Source organism: Salmo trutta, chromosome 32 (genome assembly GCF_901001165.1).
Source record: "Salmo trutta chromosome 32, fSalTru1.1, whole genome shotgun sequence".
NCBI classification, from domain to species: domain Eukaryota; kingdom Metazoa; phylum Chordata; class Actinopteri; order Salmoniformes; family Salmonidae; genus Salmo; species Salmo trutta.
In genome coordinates this window covers 7,122,906-7,145,571 of record NC_042988.1, presented here as the reverse complement: position 1 = coordinate 7,145,571, position 22,666 = coordinate 7,122,906, and the positions used below count along the sequence as shown (strand labels likewise).

The 22,666-nt window shown below is 42.3% G+C and overlaps 1 protein-coding gene across 1 annotated transcript in view; it reads right to left on the bottom strand.

The window, feature by feature from the left end:
• The window catches only part of LOC115170939 (corticotropin-releasing factor receptor 1), a 183,312-nt gene that overhangs the window by 131,738 nt on the left and 28,908 nt on the right, over positions 1-22,666 (bottom strand). Inside the window, exon 2 of the mRNA XM_029727338.1 lies at positions 5,160-5,247. Within this exon, the coding sequence (XP_029583198.1) occupies positions 5,160-5,247 (88 nt within the window). The remainder of the gene's footprint in view (positions 1-5,159; positions 5,248-22,666) is intronic.

Genomic DNA, 22,666 nt, shown 5'->3' with positions numbered 1-22,666 from the left:
ACATTTTGAATTTTTTTGTCTTGAAATGCGCTCGCGCGTTACCCTTTGGATAGTGACCTGAACGCACGAACAAAACGGAGGTATTTGGACATAACTATGGATTATTTCGAACAAAAACAACATTTCTTGTGGAAGTAGCAGTCCTGGGAGTGCATTCTGACGATGATCAGCAAAGGTAATACCATTTTTCTAATACTAATTCTGAGTTTGGTGTGCCCCGAAGTTGCGGGTGTCAAAAAAGCTAGCCGTGATGGCTGAGCTATGTACTCAGAATATTGCAAAATGTGCTTTCGCCGAAAAGCTATTTTAATGTGACTGACTTAGGTTTAAGATGAATATAACATTCTTAACCTCACAGCACCTATAACTGATGTAGGGTGGGCTAGTACCAGCAAAGGACGCATACGACAGAAATTACCACAAAGGGTGGTTAGGAACTTGCGCCCTGGGGTTATTGGTCCAACCAGGTCGAATTAGTCATCAGAGGCCAGTTATAGGAGGCTAAAGTAGGCACAGGAGGAGTTTTGACCAGGATGGGAGTAGCTTTGTCTAGATGGATGCTATTGGCATCCTCAGGGAAGTTCCAGATTAATACAAAGCTATGAATCAAATATGTGAAGGCTTTAACACTACATTATTTTGGTGGTTGGCAATAAATAAAAATGTGGATTGGATTAATGACATCTTTTATAATCAACAGAGATTCATGAATGAAACCGGGGATGCAGTAAAGAGGTTCTCTGACCAATTATCCGCCACCTCCCTCATGACCGGGGAAAAAATAGACTGACTCTCGATATGTTATTGGCAGAAGAAGGCGGTGTAGGTAAAATTATTAGGTTCATTGCTGTACGTACATTCCTGATAACACAGCTCATGTTTGGGAAATGGAAAAGTGTTGTAAGAACTGTATTATGGGCTGCTTTCACCTGTATGAGTGTGTTTGTGTTGTGTGGATGTTGTCTCGTCCCATGTGTGAGAGGTTTAATCACCAGAACTCTAGAGAGATCGATGACACAGCAGATGGTGAGATATGGACCAATTCCGGGCTCCGATCAGTGGGAGGACGAACACGGGCCTCCAGGCCAGGAAGATGGCTCCATTTCTTTTAACCATGAGGAGCCAATGTTTGATGAAACCATTTTCAACGTTTAGATTGACTGTTCCTTTAATGATAATTATGATGAAAGTCCGGTAAATGAAGTGTCATAATTGGAAATAGGCCAAGGACAGTCATTGATGAGTATCGGACGTATATACATGTATTGGTTTGGTTAATCCTTGTATCACAATTATGTTTCCATATAGCATTTGATAATCAATATGTATTATTAGTCATTTAAGGGTGGAATGATAAGAGAATTATCTAATAAGGGTAAATTAATCAATAATCCATCATTAATTAGTAGTTATGTAGCATGGATAATTAATAATTAATGTACTGAACGTTAGTCTCATAAAGGTCTAGTAGAGGCTGGAGAGGGAGAGAAATGTGTGTGTGTATTTAGAAATCCTGGGAGTAGCCTTCAAGGTTCTCCTAATCTATGGGGAAAGGAACAGGCGGTGCTGGAACAGTGGTAGCAGGTCAAGGAAGAGATACTGTTCACCTACTGTCTGTGCGTATGTGTGTGCATAGGTTATGTACTTTTGGGTGTGGATGTGTGTGCGTAAGCGGAGAGAGGATAAAATAAACATCTTTGTGTATGTTGGGCAGAACGTTCTCTGAATAAACTGAACAGACCTTTTGCAGAAAGCTCAGTCCTTGCCTAATTATGAACCCAGTGTCTTACAAACCCTGGGGATTAGTCAAGGCTTATTGATTGTTAATTATTCATTAGGATAGAAAATTCCTTTGACACTCTTCCACATGCAGTCTCTGATAACTTAGAGATAATCCATCTTCATAGATCTTATCGGATCTGAGCTCCACCAAATCATGTCCTCAAACACATTGTGTTCACACATACAGCACAGAGCAACTGCTCCACATAATCTTTTAGATTGGCCTTTGAAGTGAAAGTGGAGGGTGATGGGTGAGAGGTGTGGGAAGGCTAATCCTTATGTAAAAGAGACTGCAATCATCACAGACTATTCATAGATTGATACTGAGGGTAACTGAGGTGCAACTCTTAAGTCCCATCACCATCGCATATGATTAGACAGTCTTGATAAACTGCTCATGCAATAAGATCCCACGCCTTTGTCATGTAGTCAAGCAAAACACCAGTCTCACTGGCCTTCTAGGCAGAGTTTCAAAGAACAAGCCATATCTCAGACTGGCCAATGAAAATAAAAGATTACAATGGGCAAAAGAACACAGACACTGGACAGAGGAACTCTGCCTCGAAGGCCAGCATCCCGGACTCGCCTCTTCACTATTGATGTTGAGACTGGTGTTTTGCGGGTACTATTTAACTTCTATGGGCTACGTCGGAGGCTAGCGTCCCACCTGCGGGACACAGCCAGGGAAATATCAGGGCAGCAAATTCAAAACAACAAAATGTCATAATTCAACTTTCTCAAACATACAACTATTTTACACCATTTTAAAGATACACTTCTCCTTGACGTAACCACATTGTCCGATTTCAAAAAGGCTATACAGCAAAAGCAAAACATTAGATTATGTTAGGAGAGTATATAGACCAAAATAATCACACAGCCATTTTCAAGCAAGGACGTGTGTCAATAAAACCCCAAACACAGCTAAATTAAGCACTAACCTTTGACGATCTTCATCAGATGACAATCCTAGGACATTATGTTACACAATACATGTATGTTTTGTTCGATAAAGTTCATATTTATATCCAAAAACAGCATTTTACATTTGAGCGTGATGTTCAGAAAATGTATTCCCACCAAATCGTCTGGTGAATGTGCACATCAATTTACAAAAATACTCATCATAAACGTTGACAAAATATATAACAATTATTTAAAGAACTATAGATAGACTACTCCTGGATGCAACCGCTGTGTCAGATTTTAAAATAGCTTTACGGAGAAAGCACATTTTTCAATATTCTGAGTACATAGCTCGCCATCACAGCAAGCTATACAGACACCCGCCAAGTTCGGGGTCACCTAAACTCAGAATTAGTATTATAAATATGCTCTTACCTTTGCTGATCTTTGTCAGAATGCACTCCCAGGACTGCTACTTCCACAAGAAATGTTGTTTTTGTTCCAAATAATCCATATTTATGTCCAAATACCTTTTTGTTTGTGCGTACAAATCACTTATCCAAAGGCATAACGCGCGAGCGCGGTACCAGAGACGAAAAGTCAAAATGTTCCATTACCGTACTTAGAAGCATGTCAAACGCTGTTTAAAATAAATCTTTATGGTATTTTTTACGTAAAATTGCGATAATATTCCAACCGGACAATAGCATATTCATTCAAGAAGAAAAAGAAGGAACGGCGCGCTCGTGGGACCGTGCATATCCAATCCCTTTGTCCACAGACAGTCCACTGATTGACTGAGCTCCTATTATCTGCCCAGTGACAGGAGAATGCTGAAAGAACTTCCATTGGCTGTTGACAGCCAATGGAAGCCTTAGGAAGTGCAACGTGACCCCACAGAAACTGTAGTTTCGATAGAGAATCAAAAGAAGAACTACAATTCTCTGACTTTCCACTTCCTGGTTGGACTTTTCTCAGGTTTTTGCCTGCCATATGAGTTCTGTTATACTCACAGACACCATTCAAACAGTTTTAGAAACTTCAGTGTTTTCTATCCAAATCTACTAATAATATGCATATTCTCGTTTCTGGGCAAGAGTAGTACCAGTTTAAATCGGGTACGTTTTTTATCCTGCCGTGAAATGTGTGTCAACAAACATGGCTCCAGATAGCTGGAATTAGCTTAGCTCATCATAATCAGTACAACCTTCAAAACATTATTTTACACACATACTATGTGCCCATTACAATTTATGCAAAAATTGGAACGCATGATTTATCACCGGTAATTGAAAAACGTGAATAAAATAGTAATAATATGCATATTCTAGTTTCTGGGCAAGAGTAGTAACCAGTTTAATTTGGGTACGTTTTTTCATCCGGCCGTGAAAATACTGCCCCCTACACCCCAACAGGTTAATGAAGCTGTGAGTTGAGGACTTGTGAGGCGTCTGTTTCTCAAACTAGACACTCTGACTTGTTTACATAAGACAACACGTCGCCAATGTTATGTTGAAAGAACACTTGGCCCCTAAGCTTATTGAGTTCCAACTTGCTGATGTGTTTGATAGTAATCACTCGAGTCTGCCACTTTTTTTGGCAAAATTACAAATGGAGACAATGCACACATGCATCCAAACTGCCAATATTCAATATTTAAAAAATTCAAAACACATTTGCGAGCATCTTGTATCCCACCGCAATCTACTTTGTCACATGATTCCCTATGAAACACTGCCAGACAGACACGTAGTGTACTCTGGCAGTAGGTAGTCTAATGAGCAGCAGAAAATCAGTATTGAGTGTAGTAGCAGCTGACTCGATACTGTAGTGCACTTCTAGTTTCCATGCAAAAAATATTTACTTGAGAAATACTGCACCAGACACCTTAGCTAGATGTCAAATTGAACGACCAAGACCTCCTCGGCAAAAACGTTGAAGTTAATTAGAGACTTCTTGATTTATCTTAATTAATTCGGACCATTTTGAAGGAAAATGGTTGCTACCATGACTCAATAGGGACAAACAACAATAACTGCCAGGGTACGATATAGTGAACGTAACACACCCACATCGAACCATACCTCCAAGACCCAAATCTTATTTTTCTTAATGAGGAGCAGAAAAACACATGAGGAATCATTGCGTTCAGCCCCCCCCCATTAAAAAAATAAAAACATTTTGAAAGCTTTGTGTTATTATAGGTGATTGGGACTACAAAGTGCATATGGACTTCTATTGGGAACACATTCTTGCTCAATTGCATTGCTGTTGGCCACTGATGCTGTGTACGGACCAATAATGACTGTTGTTGCCTATGTACAGTATTCCACCAGTGCCTATTCTGTGATTCTAAAAACTCAGAATGATGCAACTCTCTATTTAACATGATAGACCATCAAAAATGTTTCTCCACCATATTCCCCGCCCACATAGAAAACTGTCCTTAGATGATTGGAGGAGGGCCTCACCAGTAAGATTGGTGGACAGCAGGAGCAGTGTATCACAGGTCAGGTCAGCCGTTGTCCCGGAGATCACTACAGCCCAGATGGTCAGCACCTGAAAAGGAAAAGAGAAATAAATAAAGAGAAAACAAGTCTAGTCAGTCTGTTTCTGGAACTGGGGTAAAACACATTGTTATCTAAAAGACAGATGACATAAGTTTAGTACTGATGTGAACTTCACTGTCGACTTGAGATGAGGGAAACATAGGCAGACACTATGTCTAGTGTCTAGCATTAGTCAGCCTACCTCCCACACAAAAAGGCCGAAAATATCCCCAAGTTCCCAATAGTGCATTTCTATGCTGTTCACTGAATAAAACAATGTATCAAATTCATTGACTATCAGACATACTCCCAGTCTCAGCATCGTAAAATATTACATTAATTTTACATGTTGGTTTTATGCACATATTTTACATTTGTGGCATGAATTGTTCATGTTATTTATATACATTACTTCCCTATAGGGTTCCCTGACGTACAGTATAACGAACAACCTGCGGAGTTAAAACTTTCAGGACGTTCCATTGATCCTGAAGTACAAACATTCATGTCAATTATGCATGCATATTGCACTAGCTTGTCATGTAGGCTGTAAAGAAAATATTCACATGTATTGCACCCATTCCCTTCTGCGTACCCTGGCCCTCACGAGTGACGCAGTGGTCTACGGCACTGCATCTCAGTGCTAGAGGCATCACTACAGACCCTGGTTCGATTCCAGGCTGTATCACAACCGGCTGTGATTGGGAATCCCATAGGGCAACGCACAATTGGCTCAGCGTTGTTAGGGTTTGGCTGGAGTAGGCTGTCATTGTAAATTAGAATTTGTTTAGTTGCATAGTTGAATAAAGGTTAAATAAAAATGTACATGCCTAGGGAAACATATGCAGTAGATACATAAATATCCCTATAGGCCAGGAATCATCAACTAGATTCAGCCGCAGGCCAATTTGTTCTTGCGCAAATGTTCAGGGGGCCGGAAGATAATTACACATAATTTGTAGACTGCAAATTGTATTGTAACAATTGACAAAAAATGATGGAATTTCCCATGGAAGAATGGTGACGTATCCCTTTACTAGAGTTCCAGACACTTGCCAAGGTGCATTGAAGCTGTTCTGGCTTGTGGTGGCCCAAAGCCCTGCCCCCCCCCCATCCCTCCTCTGAGGTTTCCTACAAATGACACTAAATTGATTTGTGACCTACATTTCGTAATAAGTTGAAATTGGAATGCAATAATCCGTGAAGACAGGAAGAAGCAAGAATATAAAATAAAAATCACACACCTGGTCTGCCGTAGAGACAGTACACTCAAAATAGCCTCAACTGCTTGAGAACATTAATTGGGTTTTATGTAACCTCATCTGCTTACTTGTTTGCTTTGCTTGTGTCCTTGTTGATGAAAGGAGAATTCAGAATTCAGAGTGTGTCACAAGGAGCTGCACTTGAAACATTATTTATCCTCTCAGGGAGCTCTACTTATATGCTGTCTCTTAACTGTGATTCATTATCACAACAAAATGGTGCTCTGTGTCAGTAGCATGTTCTGGCATAACCTTCAGCTTAAAAACAGGATGAGCAAGACATGGAATCTTTCCCAAGTGTTAAATTACTATTCTGCGGCGGATAGTAGTGGAACTGTCTGAAAAAAATAGTTTGCTTTTCAATGGTACTTTCCTAAGAAATGTAGTTCCACTGTATGCAGTCTTCAATAGTAATAAGCTGGCAGAATATTAGATCAATCAATCTTTACTAAAACTGTGTCAGCCTTGATAATGCAATCACACATTCATGAAAGTACTTCTTGTCATGCCCTGAACTTAAAGATCCCTTTTATTCTCTATTTGGTTAGGTCAGGGTGTGACTAGGGTGGGAAATCTATGTTTTCTATTTCTTTGTTGGCCGGGTATGGTTCTCAATCAGAGGCAGCTGTCTATCATTGTCTCTGATTGGGGATCATACTTAGGCAGGCTTTTTCCCCACCTTAGTTTGTGGGATCTTGTTTTTGGTACTGTGCTGTATGCCCTACTGAACGTTATGTTTTTGTTTATTTGTTTTGTTTCGGTGTTCATTTAATACATTTTAAGATGTACGCCTACCACGCTGCACTTTGGTCCAATCCTTCCATCGATGAGCGTAACACTTCTTGACTGACATTCACATAATTAGCATGTTTGGCAACATTTTAGCCGTGGTTCTACAGTAATGCACTCTAATGCCGCATAATGACCACACATCATCACTGCAGCTGGCCAATACAGTACAACATGAATTAATTTAATTCTCTCAACTAATTCAGACACTGCCATGTGGTGTGAAGATGATGCACAGCAGGTATCTTTCACACATGAGGAATATCTTACCAAGCATAACACTTCTGTGCTAAGTAATGCCAATTGTATAATCCATTTGAATAAGTGCATGGTTGGTAAAAACAAAGAAAATTAAGGGTGAAAGAATGGTGGGGACTTTGTAGTCTTTGTTGTCCCTATATCCCAAGTCATTGTAGTACCTATATATATAGTACCTATATGTCCCTAGTCCCTAGAGAGAGAGAGAGAGGTAAATCTGGGTTGGCAAGGAGATACTGTATATCTAGGGGTCATGGGGAGGTTGGCATGGAAATATATCCAGGGGTCATGGGCAGGTTGGCATGGAGACATATCCAGGGGTCATTGACTCATTATGCCCATGTAGTATTCTATACAACTCAATCCTTCTCCTAAGCAAAGTGGGTAGGAGTGAGTGTGGTTGCGTGTGTGCGTGTGTTTTTAAAAATGTGTACTTTTAAAGTGCAGTTGGCAGTTTAAATGTGCAATACTTATCAGCTGGCTTCTGATAAAAAATAAATAATAAAATCTGCTCATCTCAATTTGGGTGGAGTTAAATGGGATTTGGGTGGAGTTAAATCTCCACTCTTAATTTCAAAAGCCTGAGAAAAGAACCCATCCCAGGGGGGATTTTTGCTAAATCAGAAACAGATCTGTGAATCACTCTTAAACCATAATTAGAAAGAATGTCTGAGCTAATGAATGCTAATCCACAAGGAGAATAGAAACTTCTGTCACTCACAAACTGCACCTCTAGCAAGTAGATCTCAAGGCATATATCATGCACACATGCGAACACAAACCAGGGGTTAGAATAGGTTCAGGGAACAGAACGTGATCCAAGGAACAGAAACGGGAACGAAAGTGATCCATACTGTTCTGGAATAGAACTGTTATTTTAAAAGCATAGGAACGTTCCAGGCATTTTTTTTTCAGGCATTTTTTCTAGTACTACATGAAAATGCAACAAAGCGCTTATGCAAAGCCCTCACTCTGTCACCCAGAAATGTATTCCAGTGTCTTCCTGCAAGCTGAAAATCTTTGTCAGTGTTTGTGTGTGTTCAGGCTACCTGCCCCTCCCCCTCTGAAGTACTGTACTGTCATTACAAGCATGATTCAGGAAATATATTTTAAACTAGCTAGAGAAGAATGGATCAACTTTTTTGAAGCTAGTTAAGGATACTATAGGCCTAGTTATCACGTTTCACTTTGGATTCATTAACTACAAAAAGGTAAGACTTGTTTTTAATTCTGGTGCCACTCTGCACACAAGCTTGTTAGCTAGCTAGCTCAAAGGACATTCAAAGTTCCTCTATGGAAGCCGCTCCTCCTAGGTATAATTATGTGGTTCTAATTCAAAGAATACATGTCATAACAAGATGTCCAGTGCTTTAAGCCTCCTCCTCAACCTTCTCTCGCTCTCTTCCCACCCACAAAACTTCAGACACATCTTGCGCCATAGGCTACACTCATCTGTCCATCACGCATGTAAACAACTAGCTTGCCTGCTCTGTCCGCACTGATTGGCGAAGTCATTTAATGAGCTAAATGTAAAAAACGGTTGATTTCTCAAGTTAAAAAAGGAACAGAAAGGAATGATATAAACCTGTGCTTTTTTTTGTTAGAACCGGTTCAGAACTTTATTTTGCTGGTTGGAACAGTGGAACAGAACGGAAATAAATTTGGTTCCAAACTCTGGCACGAACGCACAACCCCCCCAACCCCCTCAACACACACACACACACACTCACACACTCCCCCAACAAACATCTGAGTTACACATAGCCCAGAGTGAGTGCTTCTGTGTAGAATGGAGTGGAGAGGAAGGAAAACACAGGAAGTCAGCCTTCTGCCCTCAGTCAGTTATTCAACAGAGCAGAACAGAGGAGTAGGCATGGGGGAGTTCAACTCATAACCTAAAGGTGGTTTGTCCAGCAGAGACATATGTTGTCACCTCTGACTTCATGTGATTCGCTCTGGTTCACTCCAGCAAAATTGACTGCACACTATGGGAAAATGGAGCCTATATGACAACCATGGGTAAAGCTATCACAAAAAGAACTGTCACACACTACATGCTGAGAATTTTTTTTTAAAGGTAGCTACCGAGCTGAGAAAGTTATGTGTTTCTTAAATATGTACATATTTCTTAAAGTTTGGTGAGATTGTGGTTGTCTTATTGTTATTTTGCATACAACCTTTCCACAACTTTCTGGTAATGGTGCAAGATAGACGCTTGGCTTTCTCAACATTCTCAGCACATTTAAGTAACTTGACAAAAAACAAATGTTTTTCTTGGTATTTCATTTCTTTAACAGAACGTTTCCTAAAAGTTCAAACGTGTCACGACTTTCGCCGAAGTCGGCTCCTCTCCTTGTTCGGGTGGCGTTTGGCGGTCGACGTCACTGGCTTTCTAGCCATCACCGCTCCATTTTTCATTTATCCATTTGTTTTGTCTTGTTCCCTGCACACCTGGTTTTCATTCCCCAATCACACAACATGTATTTATTCCTCTGTTCCCCCTCATGTCTTTGTGTGAAATTGTTGTGTCAATTTTGACGCGCTAGACTGGTGTTCGTTTTTTCCGTGTTTATCACGAGGTATGTTTATTTATTTGAACATAATTATTGTGACTGTTTGTGCTTTTTGCACTTTTGCCAATTGGCTGGAGGTTTCGACGCAGTGGTGTCTGTCTTGGTTTATCCTGCCTCAATAAAGTGTGCACCTGTTCACAACTCTCTGCTCTCCTGCACCTGACTCAGCTCCCAGTACGCACACCATTGACAACATGGTTACATTTCATTTCAATTTTGGTAATGTTTAAGGAATGTAAAACCGTGAACGTTCTCAAATAGTTCAGAGAATGTTAAGAACCAATGTTCTACTATAGAGATGTCAGTACTTCAGCATAATGTTTCCTTCAGGTTTCGTCATGGTTCTATTTAAAGTAATGTACTCAAATTGTTCCAATAACGTTAAAAAACAACTTTCTTATGTGGGAATTTCAATACTTCACATTAACATTTCCTCATGGTTCATTTTAAAGTCATGACATCAAATTGTTCCAAGAACATTAAGAAACAATGTTTTTCTTTGGGAATTTCAGTACTTCAGCATAACGTTTCCAACAGGTTTCCTCATAGTTCTATGGAAAGTAAAGTTTTCAAATTCTTCCAAGAACGTTAAGAAAACAACAACATAAAAACCACGAGAACATTCAAAGAATGTTGTTTTAAAAATTTTACATTCCGTTCTCAGCATCAACAAAACTCTCTCTATCCTCTATCTTGATAAGTGTGTTCAGATGTACTGGTCTTAATGAGTGCTTGCTTCCTTTTAAATGGGGTCTGTTTGAATAGACTAAAATGAAGAGCTTTGTATGCGTAAAAAAACATGGCGTGCTAGCTCCATCCTGGTGGCGCAGTGGACTAATTCCATGTACATGCATAGAGAATAGAAGATTATAGTTTTGAATCTCACTGATGCCTGGTCACAATAAAAAAAATGTCCAAATAACCTATAATTTATGTTCTAAGAGCATTAATAAAACCTCCCAAAAAAACTTTCAAGGAACAAGAGTAAAACATTCTCAGAACCTCCCTGCAACCTAAAAAGAAACGTTCCCAGAACAGATAAAAAGAAACGTTCCCAGAACAGGCAAAATGCATTTTTTTTCACTGTCTTTTTACTGTTCTTTTTATTTCTTTACTTATCTTTTGTTAACCTAATACCTATTTTTTACTTAAAAATGGCACTGTTGGTTAGTGCCTTAAGTAAGCATTTCTCTGTAAGGTCTACACCTGTTGTATTTGGCGCACATGACAAATAAAATTTGATTTGATTTTGTTGACTTCTGTTCTCAGAACATTTTAAAAACGTTACCGGTCAGGAAACATACTGTATGGCTCCGTTCCCACAACTTCCAAGGAACCAAATGTGCTAGCAGGGATAGCTTTCTCACAGGCTTTTGAAAGTCTGCGTGAGATACCATTGCTTGTATTTGTCTCCCTCGTGATGGACTATTTTACTGAGTGTACCAATTTTGCTCCTTGATCAACCGTAAGGCATACTTGGGTTTCAACTGACCCTGACTAATAATAATTATACAGTACTGTTGCACATCCTCATTTAGGGGAGTTTTATTTGAGTGTTCTATTAGCCACAACCACAGGGTGTGCTCTGTCCTGTCCTGCCCTCTTTGACTTTTCTGCAGTTTTCTTATTGCAGACGGGGTGAAACGAGTGAAGGTCTGTTCAAGTTTGAAAAGACATTGTGCGAATACTGAATACTGTGGTTTAGTTACCAGAATATCTAACAGAGAAGGTCAAATCAACTTACACAAAGCAATAAAAATAGAACTAGAACAATATAATACATTTTTAGGCACAATTGTATTGGCAGCAGAGCAGTGTTCATTTTATGAGCAAATCCCCCGACAGCTTAGCCTAAAATTGTAAACAATGAACAATACATGGTAATTCAAACAGGCCACCATAGCCCTGAGCCCAATCTGCAGTTGCCAAAAGGGTTGAAACTAAATCTAATTCTGACTGTCCATAGTCAGTGCATGTGATAAACTATTCTTCCTGGTTCCACTTCAAACAAACTACTTTTGTCTTAATGAAGCCTTTATAAACCCTGAATAAGACATACATTGATGCTTCAGAAAACATTCATTATCAATAATCTTCAAAAATGAAAATGTATGTGTCAAAATGCAATTGCTAAAATGAAAGGGGTCAACAGGGAAATTGCTCTTGATCTTCTATCGAGTTCCTTTTGACTGTGAATGAAAGTGGATTGTATTGGTGCCAGGAGGACTAACTGACTATCTGTCTAATGGAGTTCACCAGATAACACTGGCCCAACTGGCTTTACAACTGATACACTGGCTGGCAGAAGGCCTTCAATCAAGGCAGAGTGACTGCCACAATGTTGTTTTTCATTCTTTCCATTCTGGTTTTCCATTCTTGGGCAGAAAGGGGTAGAATCAGATCAAAGCCAGTATTGTATCTTAATTTGTATATAATGGAGGATTTGAGCTCCAGCTTCCTTTAGAGCTCAGGGCATGGCACTCATAACCAATCAGCAATGCACCTGTATGGTGAGTGAAGCCAGGTTCGTGCCCAGGTAACAGCCTTTTAATCAGCCCATCAGGACATGAAAGAACACCCGGAGAGGCAATTTTCACTCCTATATCCACCACTGATCCCCTTAATTAAAGTGTCTGACTGTCTGTGCAAACACAATATCACTTTGTGGCTTCATCAAAACTTTTCAAGGTCCCACACAATACAGGGTTCTACAAATATAATACCTGACCACACACTATAGTGAGTGAATAGAGATACAGGTTTTGAAAAAAAGAAAGTGATTCAGTCTTCGCAGAGAATCAAAACCCTAAGCTGCCTGAACAACCGCTGGGGTAGAGAAGTCAAGTGCCTGAAATCCCTCACTCTCAGCACTGTGCTGCACCACAGAAACCCACGACTCTCTCCCAGGCTTCTCAGAATGATTCCTGGCTCTCCTACTTCCCGGAAACTTTTGATGGTAAATCCGGAAAACAATGTGACAATGCTGGAAGGCAAGTGCATTTTGTACCATGTTTGGACACTGGTTTCAGGGGAGAGATTCTTGGACTCTTGGTTTAAGTCGAGACAAATAATATGAGTTTATCCCAACTACCTTGTTGTGCGATTCACATTGGTCCTCCTTATATACTAACAAGGCATTAACACATGGTATTGACATTGCTCTACATAAAATGGCATTGGCATTACACAACCATGATGCATCCAATGTTTATACTATGCAAAGTTTCAGACAGGGTTCTGTATGCCTTGCCAGAAGCCTTTCCATGCGAGTTGAATGGCACCTCATAAAATCCTCTTCAATTAGATAATGTGTGTGTGTGTGTGTGTGTGTGTGTGTGTGTGTGTGTGTGTGTGTGTGTGTGTGTGTGTGTGTGTGTGTGTGTGTGTGTGTGTTGGAGAGAGTTGCTGTGTGTGTGCATGTCTGTGTGTGTGCCCATGTATGTGTGTGTGTGTCTGTTTCTGCGTGTGTCTGTGGTAACTGACTAAGCCACACAGCGTTAGCAGCAGCAGCCATCTGTAAAATTGATAATCCAGGTCTGACAATAGGAACCAGGCACCAACAACATGTAATATATACGCTGGGCTCTTACAAATGGCAATGCTGTCCTCACGCTCTCAATTCTCGTCCCCATCCACCACTATTGGCCCAACTCCATCTTGGAGAGTCTGCGTAACAAGAGGCTTGACAGGCACACAGACACAAACATGGAGCCAGGGGCTGGAGCATGCCGTAGGAATGGGTTCACTGCAGCTGACTACAGTCAACAAGAACAACCATCAGTGTTATGATACATTGCCTGGCTGGCTGTTTGGCAGGCTGGTTGTGAGAACAAATAGAGTTGGGATGATACAAATAGAGTGGAGATGATCTCTGCTTTGGAAAGACTGATATCCAGGGATTGTTGTTCTTCCACGAACCCCTGAGCCCCCAAACACGAGACAGCATCACCCCCTGTCATGATCCCCTTATCCCTCAGGTTCGAGGAAGGTTGAAATTATTCTGAGAAAGAACTATTTTTCTTGTGGAATGTAAGAGGTTGGTTGGTTTCAACAAACCCCTCCCTCCAGAGACAAGAGTTAGCTCTGTGTGTGTGCCTGTGAGGGCCAAAATGCTACAGAGGCCAATAGAAAGCAGAGTGGATGTTAGAGAGATATTCATGTATTAACATTGTATTAGCACTCTAAACCACTAAATGGATATTATGTGTAGTAAAGTGTCTTAATACATCACAAACAACTAATCCTCCATCATGCTATGTGATATAATGACAAAAACTACAAATACCACAAGCATCATCCAAATACCAGACATTCTGTTATTTTCACCCAATTGGTCAGGCAGAAAAATTCAAAAGCATTATCTATAACTTCAAGCTGCCACAGTCTCTCTCTGATTGGATGACCCAGTCTGGAAAAACAATGGAGTATGTCCTGAACTTCACACAACCCACAATCTTTCCATTGCTCTTTTCTGTCTGTTCTAGTGCCAGGATTTAGCTTGACGACTGAATTAAGGGTGGCATTTGAAATGCTAGGTGAAGTTAGTAACAAGTGACAAACAATTGTTTTTAACATTGCAATCAACTTTACACTTGGGAAGATGATGTTACCAAGGGCAATGTGTGTATTGCTTTATAAAGAGTGATGGGTGCTTGCTATATGAAATGCTTGTTCTGCAGCTAATGAGAGCCAAACAAACACATACTTAACCGATCTCTTCTGGTGAAATACGTCATATATTTTTTTAATCAACACTCACAAGTGATGTCCCGCCTCTCACATTGAAGACACAGTATATCATATTTAACTTTATTTAACTAGGCAAGTTAAGAACAAATTCTTGTTTTCAATGACGGCCTAGGAACTGCAGGTTAACTGCCTTGTTCCGGGGCAGAACGACAGATTTGTACCTTGTCAGCTCGGGGATTCAAACTTGCAACCTTTCGGTTACTAGCCCAATGCTCTAACCACTAGGCTACCCTAGTGATTGAACTCCCTCACGCTAAGTGGCTAGCACATGACTTATTTATACTTCAAATGGATGGGGTGAGCGAATTGCTCTTAATTCCCCCCTGCCATGATGAATGGGTTTAAGAGCATCGCTGGCTGCTGTAGTAGTGCTCTCTCTTTCTCTCTCTTTTTGTGTGTGTGACAGTAGTGATGCGTGAGAGATACAACCCACGCAAAGTGCGTATGGAATGAGTCGAAAAGCATGTCTCCATTAGCTCACTCTCCATTGACACGAGACAATGTAATGCAACATCAATAGACTTCTTCTATAATATAGTTGTTCTCATGTAATCTATCTGAAGAATTTCTTGATGGGAGATATACACTGAGTATACAAAACATTAAGAACACATGCTCTTTCCATGATATAGACTGACTAGGTGAATCCAGGTGAAATCTATGATCCCTTATTGATGTCACTTGTTAAATCCACGTCAATCAGTGTAGATGAAGGTGAGGAGACAGTTTAAAGAAGGATTTTTAAGCCTTGAGACAATTGAGACATGGATTGTGTATGTGTGCCATTCAGAGGGTGAATGGGAAGACAAAATATTTCAGTGCCTTTGACCGGGGTATGGTAGTAGGTGCCATGGGCACCGGTTTGTGTTACGAACTGCAATGCCACATTTTTTTTAATGCTCAACAGTTTCCCGTGTGTATCAAGAATGGTCCACCTCCCAAAGGACATCTAGCCAACTTGACACAACTGTGGGAAGCATTGGCGTTAACATGGGCCAGCATCCCTGTGGAAGGCTTGCGACACTTTGTAGAGTCCATGCCCCGATGAATTGAGGCTGTTCTGAGGGCAAAAGGCAATTCAATATTAGGAAGGCGTTCTTAATGTTTTCTAGTATCAGTATACTGCGTTGGTGTTTGTGGTTGTATTCACTTGTAACATGCCCATTTCTGATCCTCCACTTCAAGGAGTACAAGAGCGGCGATTTCTTCAGCGGTATCACAGACACCTTGTTAGTGTGGCACTATACAGTAGTTGTGGCACTAAGTTAATATGGCGGAGACTCACTTTTAATTATATTGACATTAATTAATGTGCTATATGACCCACGGCTATGAATACTTTAAATTGCTTCCACCACATTAAGCCTGATTAAAGGCGACATTTTTTAAATGAGCAAATACTGCATCGTTTAGTCATGGTCAAAACCAAATCTGATGCTCAGTGTTATTATATATATGCCTCCCTCGTGTCCATTGCTCAAAATGTATCTGTCAAAAGCAGTATTGGCATTGTACTGTAGTAATTTGGTAGGTCTTTGTCCTTGATCTCATCCAAATCTGCAGTACACTTCATGCCCTAACAGTAATTATAAAACTGCGGGCACATCAACGGAAATGTGTTAATCAGTTTTTCTACTACAGATGGAGCTTTTGCCTCTTTCCAATATAAATGTAACCTATGAATAATTAGACTGCCTTTGTTTGGGTAATTAAAATGTAGAAGCAACAACATCTCAAGCCTCATGCTTTGAGAATGTACTCAATTTCCATCTGATAGCTAACAAGAAAGCAGCTTTGAAATACAAACAGAACTACTTCCCTTGCCTATTAGAAGTCATTTGCAATTGTTATACACAGAACTGAGCCCCCAGACCCAGTTTGAACCATACTACCAAATGGTGAAATAGTTCAGTGCTCAGAAGCAGACCAAATCAAAGATGTTTGCCTTCTTTGCATCATTAGCCAAAACAAATCGAAATTCAAAAAGACATGCAAATAGAGGGGCCAAATGCTAGTTGTTAACAGGTCCTTGGTGATGGCAAAGGCTACTAGTCTTGCGGGTCAGACATCCAGCTTACTTAACTACTCTGTAGTAACAGTTTACTCACTGCTTTGATGTTTGTCAGAGAGCCTGTGACAGCAGAAAGTCTGACATCATACAAACCCCTATCATGTCTGATCATATGTGACAAATTGTACTGCCCTGTCACAGTTGAATTGCTACTGATGTGTATGCTATTAAAGGGGAGCTGGATAGCAGCTCCACTGGCAGACTCCATTATATTGAGATTTAAGTGTCGGCCGCCAGTACGCATGCTAGCTACAATTAGGCTTGCATGGCAGATAAGCCTGACAAACAGACCCTTAGACACGTCAACGCATCAGGGCCAAGTGACACCATGTTGAATTATAGGCAGTGCCAGAGAGATCTGATTAATGGGCCATCCTACATGATTTTCTATCTCACTTCGTGCTTCAAAACAACTGGGACAGCAATGGGAAACAAGTGGAACCCCTTTACCACTAAAAGGTTCTAAGTACAATATGTTTCACCACCAAAGGGTTCTAAAGTGTTCTCCTATAGGGACAAAAAAAAATCTTATTTTCTAAGAGTTTAGGCAAGGGGGATAAATGGAGTCTGTAATGTCTGTGATGTGTGACAAACGCATATTTCTTTAGACTTTGATTACACTCAGTGGGTTTTAGGATGAAAGGGGAATTTAACTTTTGATCAACTATCATTCTCTAAACCAGTTCAAGGCCTTTCTCATAAAAACCTCAGTGCTTATATGGGTCAGTGTTTCACGCATAGGACAGTTACTTAATCCACTCTAGTGGAAAGTTGCTGATGATGCACCTTAAAGTAAGAAGAATATATTGGCAGCAGCATAAAAAGCAAAGATGAATGTTGCCTGTTCGGACATGAAATGCCCACAGGCTATTTGATAAACAGGGCTTCCTTTCTGTCTACAGTTTTTCTGCTCTGATGCCGGTTAAGGGCAAATTATCATTTTAGACGTAACCTTCATGGAGATAAATGTCCCTATCAGCTTTGGTATTGATCTGTCAATCTTCCTTTGATTCCTATTTTCTCTGTCCTCCACCAATCAGATGCAGTGGCGGTCGGTGCCATTTAAGATCATAATTATTTTTTTTATGAGCATGGCCTTATTTCTATTACAGCATATTGGACGACTGTCATTCATATTCCATTCACCCAGCTCAATGTAACACTGATAGGTTTAGGCTACTACATGATACTCACATTTTCCCTATCCCCACCATGAGCTTGCTACAACCTAGCCTATGAATGAAAGTACATTGTTGTCACCATATTAGCTAACATCCAAGTCAACATAGCTACTAGAACTAACGCGTTCAGAATCAGGTAGCCCTGATTCTTCTGCCTGTGTGAAGCAGGGTGTGAAATCTGACACCACTTGAAGCTGGGATGTCCCTCCTACCATTTCTTTCTCTCTTCTGACTGTCCATCAACTCCTGGCTGAACCCTACGTCATAGCCATTAACAACGCATATGCCTGGAATTTTTATGTTTCCCGTTGCTCCTCTGAGGAGCCTCCACTGATCAAATATGGTATCAACAAATCTTTGTCCAATTGGTTTTGGGAGCAACAATGCCCCCTTGCCCTTATTTGTCTAAATGGAATTTATACATTTCCTTGAATGGACATTAGGAAACAGCGATAAAGAGAGTCCCATATGTTGCTATGTACTGTACACTTCAATCCAAATACATACTTTTCCCATTAGAATGATTTCCCACTCAAAGGATTCCACAAGCTCTTTGTTGAATAAGTATCTCAGCTCCACCCCAGCCCAAGATGTAGCAGAGCGAACGGCAGTGATGGTCGCATATGTTGCTTTGTACACATCATCCAAATACTTAATACCTAATTTTGATATGTATACTTGAAATCCAAATACCTAATCTTCCTATTAGAACCCAATCACTTTCCACTCTCAAATGATTCTCCACTTTAGCCTCTGATGTAGAAGAGCACAGATCCTAACAGTCGTCTCCAGCCATACTACTCTGCAATGTCAAATGATGATGTTTTGATGGGGAGAGTGTCACGTCCTGACCAGTAAAGGGGTTATTTGTTATTGTAGTTTGGTCAGGACGTGGCAGGGGGGTGTTTGTTTTATGTGGTTCGGGGTTTGTTGGGATATGTGTTTATCTAGAGGGGTGTTTGTTTAGAGTATTCTGGGGTTTTTGGTTATGTTCTATGTTTTGTATTTCTATGCTCTGTCTATGTTGTGTATTTCTTTGTGTTGGCCTGGTATGGCTCTCAATCAGGAACAGCTGTAAATCGTTGTTGCTGATTGGGAGTCATACTTAGGTAGCCCTGTTTTCACCTGTCCTTTGTGGGAAATTGTTTTTGCATAGCTGTGTGTGTAGCCCACATTACTGTTCGTTCGTTTTCTTGTTTGGTTTTTTCAGTGTTCAAATAAAAGTTATAATGAGCACTCAACCCGCTGCGCCTTGGTCCATTACATACAACGACCGTTACAGAACTTCCCACCACCAATGGACCAAGCAGCGGGGTAAGGAGCTGGAGAAAAGCTATCGGGAGTCGTGGACCTGGGAGGAGATCCTAGCTGGAGAGGGACGATGGAAAAAGGCTGGAGAGGACCGGGACTGTTATATTGGAACACGATTGGCATGGAAGCCTGAGAGGCAGCCCTAAGAAAACATTTGGGGGGGGGGCACACGGGTAGTTTGGCTGGGCCAGGGTTAAGCCCCAAGCCAACTCCCTGTGCTTACCGGAGGCAGCATGTTACTGGTCAGGTCCCATGCTATGGGGTGATGCGCACGGCGTCGAGGCCGAGCATTCACAGGCCGGTGTGCGCGGTGCCAACGTCCCGCATTTTCCAGGGGGAAGCGGGCATCCAGCCAGTAAGGGTGGTGCCAGTACTGCGCTCGAGACTGCCAGTGTGTCTTCACGGCCCAGTGTATCCTGTTCCCGCTCCTCGCACTAGCCCTGAGGTGCGTGTATCCAGTCTGGCGTCTCCAAAGCCAGCACCACGCACCAGGCCTCCAGTGCGTCAGCCCAGTTCAGCACGTCCTGTTCCCGCTCCTCGCACTAGCCTTGGGGTGTGTGTCTCCAGTCTGGTACCTCCAGTACCAGCCCCACGCACCAGGCCTCCAGTGCGTCAGCCCAGTCCAGCTCGTCCTACTCCTGCTCCTCGCACTAGCCCTGAGGTGCGTGTTTCCAGTCTGGCACTTCCAAAGCCAGCCCCACGCACCAGGCCTCCAGGCCTCCAGTGCGTCAGCCCAGTCCAGCTCGTCCTACTCCTGCTCCTCGCACTAGCCCTGAGGTGCGTGTTTCCAGTCTGGCACTTCCAAAGCCAGCACCATGCACCAGGCTTTCAGTGCGCAGTCTCCGTCCAGAGCTTCCGGCGGCAGTGCCTCATCCACAGTGTCCGGCGACAGTGCCTCGTCCAGAGTGTCCGGCGACAGTGCCTCGTCCAGTGTCCGGCGACAGTGCCTCGTCCAGAGTGTCCGGCGACAGTGCCCCGTAGAGAGATGGCCCACAGTCCGGAACCGAGTGAGACGGCCCACAGTCCGGAACCGAATGAGACGGCCTACAGTCCGGAACCGAGAGAGACGGCCTACAGTCCGGAACCGAGAGAGACGGCCTACAGTCCGGAACCGAGAGAGTCGCCCTACAGTCCAGAGCTCCCAGAGTTACCATACAGTCCGGAGCTCCCAGAGTCGCCCTTCAACCGAGGTCTACAGCGAAGCGCTTCAGCCCGAGGTCTACAGCGACGCGCTTCAGCCCGTGATATTCAGCGGGGGTGGACAGGTTAGGTGGGGGACTAAGGCCAGAGCCTGAGCCACCTCCACAGTAGGAGGATTGGGGAGGGGGGGGTGTAGCACGGGATGCCACCCTCCCTTCCCTCCCTTTAGTTTGGGGGGTTTATTTTTGTGTTTATTTTTTGTGTGAGGTGCATCCGGGGTCTGCACCTTTGGGGGGGGGGGGGTACTGTCATGTCCTGACCAGTAAAGGGGAGTTTTGTTGTTGTAGTTTGGTCAGGACGTGGCAGGGGGGTGTTTGTTTTATGTGGTTTGGGGTTTGTTGGGATATGTGTTTATGTAGAGGGGTGTTTGTTTAGAGTATTCTGGGGTTTTTGGTTATGTTTTGTATTTCTATGCTCTGTCCATGTTGTGTATTTCTTTGTGTTGGCCTGGTATGGCTCTCAATCAGGAACAGCTGTAAATCGTTGTTGCTGATTGGGAGTCACACTTAGGTAGCCCTGTTTTCACCTGTCCTTTGTGGGAAGTTGTTTTTGCACAGCTGTGTGTGTAGCCTGCATTACTGTTCGTTCGTTTTTCTTGTTTGTTTTTTTCAGTGTTCAAATAAAAGTTATAATGAGCACTCAACCCGCTGCGCCTTGGTCCATTACATACGACGACCGTTACAGAGAGAGAGAATGAAACAGTGAAAGCCGGTGCAAAACAATTGTAGAGCGGAAGGTAATGGACTCAGAAGCAGAAAATTGGTTAAACGGCCACGGAGGTCTCCGTCGCCATATGTCTTCCCTCTGGCAGTGACTGCAGGCCCCCCTTATCCCTCCATCCCTCTTTCCCTCCTCCCCCAGCCAACCCTCCATCCTTCTCTTTATCTCCAGAGCCAGGGACCGGGCCTTCTTGAAGTTTGACAGCTGGGATAGGGAGTGCAAGTGTGGCCAACAGTGGCCCATGTAAGTGGATGTTGCTGTCACTGTGTGGATCTTTGAGTGGCTGATGACAGGTGCTAGAGACTCCCACACACACACACACACACACACACACACACACACACACACACACACACACACACACACACACACACACACACACACACACACACACACACACACACACACACACACACACACACACACACACACACGCCTGGCTATCAGCCCCATCGGCCGCATCAACCCCAAAACGACCCTTTCCCTCCATTTAGCTTAGTTTCCTCTCTTGGCTCAGCATTTACTCTGTTCTCCATTCATATCAACGTGGTAATGATTGGACAGGATGAGAGGGGGACAACTTGGCTGTGCCTCAAATGGCTCCCTATTTCCTATATAGTGCACTACTTTTGATCAGAGCCCACAGTGCTATATATAGAGAATAGGGTGCCATTGGGACACAGACCTTGACAGCCACTACCTCCTCCAGCTGTCGAGAGTAAGGTGCCTCTGGCTGCCTTGGTGGCCCATAAGGAGCGGCTGTTTGTGTTAGCTACAGTGTCTAAGCAGGCTGCTCACTGTGAATGAGTCGATAGTCTGGGACCAGCAGGAAAAGAGGCCCTGCTTGACATTCAGCACACCAACAGCTGTCTAGGCAGAACTTCTGAAATGAATCAAACCGGAAGAGTTTGTGGTTCCAAAATCTTCTCAAAATATATTCTAAAAAACCAAGTTGATAATCACACTTGGGGAGAGAAATCAAATGGTTGGTGTATTATAACTGAGACTGAGGGCCTTCTGATGGTTGAGTGGCTTGATGGAGTGTTGGATATGAAGATCACCTGGCAGAGGATGTGGTGGTGAGGTAAAATACAGTAAGTTGGACATTTTCCGCCAAGTCACTATGGTCTGGCCACACACATAAATGAGTTTTCCTGCTCTTGGCCTGAGGGCAGATCAAATTTTAACAACCACTATAAACACCTCCGAAGGGGAAAGAGGAGAGACGAAGGTGCTTTCAAATTACCACAAGGATTAAAACTTTCTGCCCTGGTCTCAGTCTCCTGGTGATGCAAGACATTCCAGTCATTTTAAA